Source organism: Pygoscelis adeliae, unplaced genomic scaffold (assembly GCF_000699105.1).
Source record: "Pygoscelis adeliae isolate BGI_AS28 unplaced genomic scaffold, ASM69910v1 Scaffold24, whole genome shotgun sequence".
Classification (NCBI taxonomy): domain Eukaryota; kingdom Metazoa; phylum Chordata; class Aves; order Sphenisciformes; family Spheniscidae; genus Pygoscelis; species Pygoscelis adeliae.
Window position 1 is genome coordinate 4,599,770 of NW_008824806.1, and position 8,781 is coordinate 4,608,550.

Below are 8,781 nucleotides of genomic sequence, written 5' to 3' on the forward strand. Positions count from 1 at the left end.
TGGAGATTCTGTAAGATACCAGTAGCTGCAAGATTAAAGACATGTTTAATGCTGTATAAAACATGCTTTATGTTTAAGATAAAATAAATGAGAGAGAATAACAAATGCAAAAGCAATGGGAGTGGTCCTTACAAACCAGCCCTGGGCAACCAGATTGGTCCTCTTTTTCAGGTGCTTTTAATAACTGTAGAAGGTACCACATATTGCTAGCAAAGATGCTCTGAATGTAGGATAGGTGTGCACCTTCTTGTACCTGTATGGTAACAGATAGCCATTTGACTATATGGGTTTCTCGCCTACCTTCTTTATATGAGTATTCCACTCTCTCACTCTGTTCATACTGTTTCCAAGAAAATCAATTTAAGACTCAGAATATCGGTATTCCATATAGAATATATATAAATAGCAAAAAACCCCCTATGCCTGATCATAAAACCATTCTGCATTGCAGGCCCAGACCTATAGATCAGTACTCAAATGTCCAAATGTCTAAAATTAAGATATATTGATCCCTGTTAATTTGTTACTCCTGTGAAATTTATATCAGAACCTTAAATATGTTGGGTAGACTCAAGACAGGTCTAATTTAAAGCTAATGGGGAAAGTTATTGGTTTCTTGCATTCAGGCATTTTATTTTTAATGGTCTGTCAGTGTGCTCTGAGTATAAACATTAGTGTCAGAATTTTTTTATGATACTTATCTTGTGAGTTTCATAATTTGTAATGGCTGTGCAGTTTTTACAGGTGTATTTAATGGCAAAATCTTATCTTGAACTGCATTTTAAAAGCTCAAGTGTAGTTTGATTTTCTGGGAGCGGGAGGAGGGGAGGAATACCATTCTCTCCTTAGGGAGACAGCCGTTTCCTCGTGCAGCATTAACTTGAAAGAATATGAGAAGCGTGTATGTTGCCAACGGGAGTGTGGACGTATAGAGTTCTGAAAATAGTAAGTGTCAATAGGGAAGGGTTGCCGGTGCCAGAAGAAAAATGTAAGCTCCCAAGGGCACTATCTCTTTTTATTTTTGCCTTGTCCAATGCCAAGCCACATAGGTTGATGTTTAAAATTCAGTTCTTCCCTGAAAAGTGATTGTATAAAAAAAAAAAGGTCCCATTTCAGAACTGATGTGTTTCCTGTGTGTATTCAGAATTGCATTTATTTGTTTCCATGACTCTCTTTTTAATATACTATTTACACCTGTTATACATGTGCAGCCAAAAAGTGATTTGAGGGGAAAAAACAAAAATCTGCTTCTCACCAGGTACAAGCCATGGAGCTGCCGTGATGGGGCAGCTCTGCCCAAGGCTCATAGGCAGTGGGACCTCTGCATCCACTCTTCTTGGGAACACGGTAGCCGTGCTCTGCGGCTCTTTCCTCACTGCAAAACACTAGCCTAGAAATCTGTAACAGGGGATTAAACCACTTAACCTGCGATGGCAGCAAACTGAGTCGATTATTAATTCTTCTATCGTTGTTAGCCACCGAGGACAAGTGATCGCTCTTCTTTAGAGCAATCTTTTCATATGGTTGAAGGCTGTTGTCACATTCCCTGTGAGCTTCTTCTGTCTTATACTAAACACAACCAGGTCCTTCTGCCTTGCTTCCTATGAGTCTTTTGGGGTTGGTTTGTTTGTTTGCTTGTGTCTTTAAACTCAATGATTCCTATTGTTCTCAGCTAAATTCTTTAAAAGTGGGTGGCCCAGACCTGTCCACAGTACTCCAGAAGTGGACGGACTATTCCAGTTGAAATCTTTCCAGAGATGTGTTTGCTGGAGTGGAAGGGAAATATATCTACGACATTTCCCTTATTTGCAAGAGCAACAGATTGCTGACATATTTGCTTCATGAGCTGGACCATTTTCTACAGTACTGCTTAGCCAGTTATTCCCCATTTTGTATTTGTGCTTTTGACACTTTGTTGAATTTCATCTTCATTTCTGATAATTTCTGCAATCTATCAAAATCATTTTGAATTCCAATTCTGTCCTGCAAGGTATCTGCATCCTCTCTTGGGCGTGGTTTCACGTACTGACTTTTTACATGAGCTCCATTCTGCCTTCCAAGTCATTAAACAAAAATAAAGGAATTTGGAGAAAATGCCATAGGCTCAATTGGCCTTATATTCCGGTTGCAAGACCTATTTTGGTTCAGCAATCACCATCACGGGCAAGTAGAAAAGCCTCATTTGGCTTGCAGACTCTTAATCATGTAAGTGTGTAAGGTGTAAAGAAGAACCCAGCTTGACTCTCAGATCACACAGTGAACATGTGGGACTATTAGATGGAGGGGGAAAAAGAACATCATTGTACTTAAAATCTGATTACATTTGCCAAAGAAATCAGAGTCAGGAAAAAATATTGAAACCCTAGGATTCCATTTACTTGGAGACCCTATTCAGAGTTGAGCCATGCTTCAAATTACAAATAATACCAGGGGTGGAGGGGATCAGAGGGAACAATGACAGTTGTGGCAGAGGACGTTTTGCTGCTTGGGTAGCTGGCTACAGCAGCATGGCATCTTCACTTCTGACCCAACTCGCTGACTGTCTCTCTCCTTTGACCCATTCCTTAAGTTTATTTTAATACAAAATATTTTTAAAGTATTAATTTTTTTTGTCAAGTTTAGGCCATTATTTCAATGTTTGAGCGTGTGAGTGCACTATGTGAAAGAGAGGTTGCCATGGTAATTTCTCATTATTGTTGAATAGAAAAATAATTACTCTGGCAAAATCCCCCGTAACCTGTCAGAGCATAAGTTAAAGATGCCTGGGGGCAGCCTTGCCTTCACCATCTCCTCTTTGCAAGAAAAAGGGGGTGATTTTATTATTCTTTTTTTTTTTTTTTTTTTTTTAATAACTGGATCCTTTTTCAGCTTGGCTAGGGGACACCTCATTTGGTTTTATTCACCATTTGGCTGTGAGAGTAGTTAGGCCCACCTGTGACAAGGGTGGAGCAAAGAATTAATCCGCAGAGCATATCCAAGCTTGACAGAGGATTTATATATTCTATTAAGGTTTGGGGTTATTTTTGTGGGTGGGGGTGGGGTGTTGCATTTTCTGTTTTTCCTTCCTCTTGACATAAAATATGCAAAAGCGTAAGATAAAAACCTTGGACAGTATTCAAACTGTGACAGAGTCTGGATATTTCATCTACCCAGGGAGGGAATCCACAGTAATTCCGTCTCCGTGTTTTCCTTGCATTCAGACTTCTTGGAAGCAAGAGTGAGTGCAAATATGTGTAGTTCTGAGGTGAGGCCCTGCACTTTCCCTGCTCTTCTCTGTCCTTCCTGTGTGCATTTGCATCCCAGCTATGTGATGCTCTCCTTTTGCCTCCTGTGTTGTTGGATGCTGTATGAGTAGCTCCAGCGATACTCAGCTACGGAGTTAACAAGTGCTGCAAATGTGGGATGTGACATTGCTTAAATCCTTCCCTCCCCTCTTCCTTCTCTGACAAGTGTGTCTGAAAGATCCCAGTTAAACGATACTGCAGTCTCTCTTTTGGCAAATGGCAGAGTGATAGCTTGTAATTACTTGTTGGACAATACACTCTTGTATGGGCTTATAATGTCACCTACCAGACTGTCCCAAGTGAAGGGTTGGTGCGCAGAGGGGTGTTGCTCGAAGCTGGTTGCTGGGCTTCTGTTGAACCCCTGTACGTATATTCTGTACTTACCCTTGTGGCTACTTGGCTAGTCAATGCAGCGATGTTTGCATGTGGAAACACTCATCAGGTTTACACCAGCAAAGAGGAAAGGGCAGCAGCTCTCTGTGACAACAGATTTCTAAGATGTGGGGATGGTTTTGATACCTCTTTGTGTGACTGAATTTTAAGCAAGTGCCACAGGGCCGTGTCGCTCGTTGTCCTGCCGCTGCCGGGCGGGATGAGCCTTGGTAACGAAGATGAATTACAGGCTCTGACCCAGCCAAGAAGTCTCTCGGGGTTCTCTGGTAGGATCTGGAATGCTAAAACCTGTCCTTACCATTTCGCCATTGGATGCTTGGCAAAAATCAAAGTAAAGTTGTGAGGCAGGAAAGCTACCCAGCTCAGCAGTTTGGAGTGAAATCCAATAGTAACATCTTCAGGAAAAACAGGAGCAGAACTAAAAAACCCAGATAGTTATTTCTCTGCATGTGTACACATAATGAGCATGATAGATGCATGTTTTGTCTTGAATCGGCATTTTATCTCAGGGTTTTTTTTTCCTGTGAAGGTAACAAATGTTTTCTGGCTTAGTTACATATTGCTCAGTCATGAAGAGGTACGCAGTGCTCAGTGCACTGAATGAACCTGGCTTTGCACGCTGGGAAGGCAGCTGCTGTGAGTGGGATAGAGTGGGTCTGAGGAGTGCTACTGGGGCATCTTTGGAAGTGTATTTCCAGCTTTGTTGCTGATCCTGTGTGCTGCAAGTGATTTAAATCTCTGGACCTCAACAGAGCGGAAGAGACCGCACCAAACATTTCAAATCCAGCCATTAAATATATCCACAGCTTTTGAATGAAACAGTTGGTGGATTCTGTTGTTGCCTGACTTCTGTGAAAACCCTTGCAAGCTGGACCACTTGCACAGGTGCTAGACATTGAGGTCTGGGTGCCTGTTGTTGATCACCCAGGTCTGAAAATGCCTGGTTCAATTATCAAAGCCAACAGACCACCTGTAGTGGTGTATTGGTATATGCTTTACATGGTACGCTATTAATAATTGCTATGTTCCAGCTATGTGTATTACTGTAAGTCTAAGTATACACAGGTCATCTTAAAATATTGTTTTCACTTCATGTATCACACAGAAAAGTAAAGATTTCTCACAACAATTACATTTAAGTAACTAGCTGGTATTTAATTAACCTGCTGTAGCATTGTATTTATATAAAATGCATTGGAGTGGAATGGCTATTATATTTAGTTTCTAAATAACTTTCTTGTCAACTCATGCTGATAATCAGGTTATGTAGCATTATGGAATCAAGTACTGAAGTTTTTTCATTATTAGGACCAAGCATTTGAGATACATAGCCCAGAAAAGGGGGGAAAAAGTCATAATCACTTTATTTGCAACTGATTTATAAAACAACTTTTAACATATAAAGAAAAACATTATTTATGAGAATGAAAGTTTTTATATCTTTAGTCTGCTTGACAAAATGAAAGACAGTTTATTGTATAATAAACTAAACATTTTAGCTTTTTTCTTAAGTTAAAACTAGAACTTTATCTAGGAAAATTAGTTTGAAATATCATATAGACATCTACACCCCAAAATCATAGGTGAAGAAGTGCAAACTATGTGTGATCCTGTTGAATTTCTTTTACAAAGGATGAACATATTTTCATTTTGCCTTCTGTTAAGTGAATGATCTGTTGCTTCCTAGGATAGTGACAACCTCTGGTGGGATGCCTTTGCAACTGAATTTTTTGAAGATGATGCAACCTTAACCCTTTCATTTTGTTTGGAAGATGGACCAAAGCGATACAGTAAGAGATATATTTTTTGTCCTAATTTTAAGCCTGAGTTTCTAAACACAGTTTATCTGTAAAAGACAGATGCAACCCTGGCAATGACAAACTCACTTGTTCGTATTCAGTGACCATCAAGTTCCATTAAAGAATTGCATGGGTTGGGAATCCATTTTTTTGTGGAATTCCTCTGAATTTTATTACATGAAAATAAATTATTTCCTAGTGAAGTAGGGCAAATAATACAATATAATCTTTGGATTTTTTAAATTAATTTGCTTTGGCTGTGCTTGCACTCTTTGTTAATTTGGTTTCCGCAAACATTCGAGTGTTGAGTCTTGTGGGCAAAATTGGTCACAGAAAGGGAACTTTGTAGCAGATTTCAGTATTGTTGCTGGAAGGCCTTCCAGATTTAAACAGGGATCAGAAAAAAAATACACTAGCTACATCCTTGCTGGTGTAGATAATCATTATTCCATCAGCTGCGCGGATCTATGCTGTTTGCACACATTAAGGACCTGCCCTGGATATTGTCTGAACAGCAGTAGAAGTCTAGAATACTCTCAATCAAGCACTAAATGAAAGCTCGAATAAAAGTGAAGCAGTGAATAAATCTGATGGCATTGGTATCCATTGCCTGCATACGCTGAGCAAGAAAAAGGGGTAAAATTCATCGAACAAATTGTTTGAAGGGATTAATTCACTCAGCTTTAGCACTAAGCAACAGAGAGATAAGTAAACATTGAAAAACCGCATTGCCAATTGTTTCACTCCATCCAGAGTGACCCCTGCTTCACGGTGGCAGCTTGTGCTCTCTGCTTAATGTTCTGAATCTTGCGAGGTTCTTTTTTGTGAGAGTGACTGATTGTCAGCATATCACTCACATACTTCTAATTCCTTTTATCAATTATCTCAGGTATTTATTTGACAAGTGTTACCTTCTCCTGGAGAAAAAATAACAGCCACTTTGAACGCACGTTCTGGGATTAGTGTTGACAGAATTACAGTTTCTTGCCTTTCAAAGCAAGTGATAACTCTGTAAAGGTCCTCAAATTACAGCCTATAGCAACGTTGGTAACAGCTGATCTGTCCTGATTAGGTTGAGTCAACTTGTCATATATCAGATTTGCTAGTTGTGTTATCAGTCCAGAAGGCACAGATACATCAGCAAAAAAGCAATTAATGTCCAGTTAGATCAGAGGGAGTTGTGTTTCTGGAAAACAGTGCTGCATATGAAAGAATTTGTCAAAGAGTAAAATATTCCTGTTGTCACAAATGCTTGATAATGGTTGTGCTATCTGTAGCTGGGACAGTTTGGTACGGGGCAATACTGTGATTCTTAGCATTGTTGCTGATAAGTGTGATTGAAAAATCAAATTACTGTGGGCATGTTTTTAAAAGCCACTAGTACACAGGATTTTTCCTCTGGCTTTAATTTCTGACCTCTGCACAAACTGTTGTTGCTTTTGGTGCCATTATTCTCAGCATCTGGAATCAAAGCTCAGCATATAAGGCTTTTTCTGTTCATTCACGCTTCCTTTCCTTCATTAGTAAATATTTACGTAATTCTGAACTACAGTATTAGTGATTCTTTCTGACATGAGCAGTATTCTTGTTTAGTGATACTCTAAAGTGCATGCTTGAGCTGTTCCAGTCTGGGACTTCCATTGCCATCTGAGCAGGCTTTGAGAGCAGCCTTGGGGGTGTCAGGTTGTCCCAGTCCCTGCTCGGGGACACATCCAGCATTGCCTGGGAAGGGCGTAGAGTGGAGGTTGTGTGTTAAGAGCAACCCTCTCTTCCTACCAGGGAAGTTTGTGTCCAAAAACATATCCAGGAGTTGAGAACAGAGCAGTCTGCTCCCCTTTGGGTGCAAACATTAGCAGAAAATCGCTTCTACCTGTAGCAGTCCTCGCTGAGCACAGAGATCTGATCGAGGTCTCCGTTTTGCCCACCCAAGCTGTGTGCCTGCTCCGTTACGACTATGGAGGGTCTTGGCATCTCCCAAAGACCATAACGTCACCCAGTACATTTATTTCGAATAACTGGTGAAATTGCTGGCCAGTGGGCGGGGGCTCCTGTTAGATAAGCCGGAGTATGCTGAGTGGCTGCAGCACCAAGCATGGAGTTTTGGAAGAGATGAAACAAAAGTGCCTGGTCTCCATCCACACTGTCCCCAGCGAGACATCTGCCTCCCCACCCAGCGTCCACACTCTTTGGTATGTAGTGGGCATTAAAAACATCGGAGCTGGCGAGGGAAGAGAAAAGACAAATTGTTTGTTCTTGCTTTTGCAGGCACAACCAATAATGGAGAGAACCAAGATTAGGCCCTAGGAAAGAGAAATAGGCATCCTTTGAGAAGTCATTTATAGAGTTGAAAGTGATGAAGGATGCCAACCTCTTGCCTTTGCTCCAGGATTCAGCTCAAAATTGCCTGTCTTTGTCTTGCTTCAGCCTGTGAGAGATTTGCTTACATCTCTGACATTGGTTGTGGCTGCCACCTCATTTGCTTTCCTTTAGGCAATGGTTTCCCTCTTTTGGGAAATAAAATATTCTCTTCTGGAGCAAACAAATTCCAGAAAAAATCTTGGGGGGGGGTGGTGTTGTGGACAGACAAATAGTTTTTTGTGGCCACAATTTTTCTCTGCGTTATGGCGATCCCCAGTCCTTTTCCCCCCTTGTTCTCAGGGACTATCCGGATCTTGCCTTAAACCGCTGGAGACGAGGAAGAGCACGGTGTTTTGCCCCAGGTTCCATCTTCAAAGCCCCCAAGAGTGTTTTGGGAGGCTGCTGGGAACTTGCATATTCTCTTCTGCTCTTCTCTAGTCTTGACTGCAGTCCCCAAACCCCTCTAGGGGCTTCTTTTCCCTGCTTGCTTTAAACTTCTCCTTTCCATGGGTTTTCTACCACAGCCTTTTTTCCAGCTGGCTCCCTCTGCCCTCTGCTCTTACCTGGACAGTCCAATCCCACAGCCAATGCAACTTGTTCAGCGCACATGAATCAGGCTTGTAAATCATTGTTTGTGTAAGTGTTACAAGATTTTAAAAAAATACTACTTTTACTTGCCTCCTGTTTCTTTTAACTTTTAATATACAGTTTTGTCCAAGAAACTGTAAGGGTTGTAAACTCACTTTTTTTGGTCTCAGAAAACTAAGCTGTTCATTTAATTTCATGGCCCCAGACTGAAGCTTTATGAAAAACACCAAATATTTTTAGGCCTGCCTTTCACATTATCGTGTTTTACAGCACACCTCTCTACACCGAGAGAAGTGTTTTTCTTCCCTTTGCTACTCTCACTGTTGGGTCTGCAAGGTTTCTCCTCGACTATCAGCTCT

At 40.9% G+C, this 8,781-nt stretch overlaps 1 protein-coding gene across 9 annotated transcripts in view; it reads left to right on the plus strand.

Moving 5' to 3' along the window:
* LDB2 (LIM domain binding 2) overlaps positions 1-8,781 on the plus strand; it is a 225,800-nt gene that overhangs the window by 72,153 nt on the left and 144,866 nt on the right. For all 9 annotated transcript variants that reach the window (XM_009324083.1, XM_009324078.1, XM_009324085.1 and 6 more), the window contains exon 2: positions 5,365-5,467. In XM_009324083.1, the coding sequence (XP_009322358.1) occupies positions 5,365-5,467 (103 nt within the window). The remainder of the gene's footprint in view (positions 1-5,364; positions 5,468-8,781) is intronic.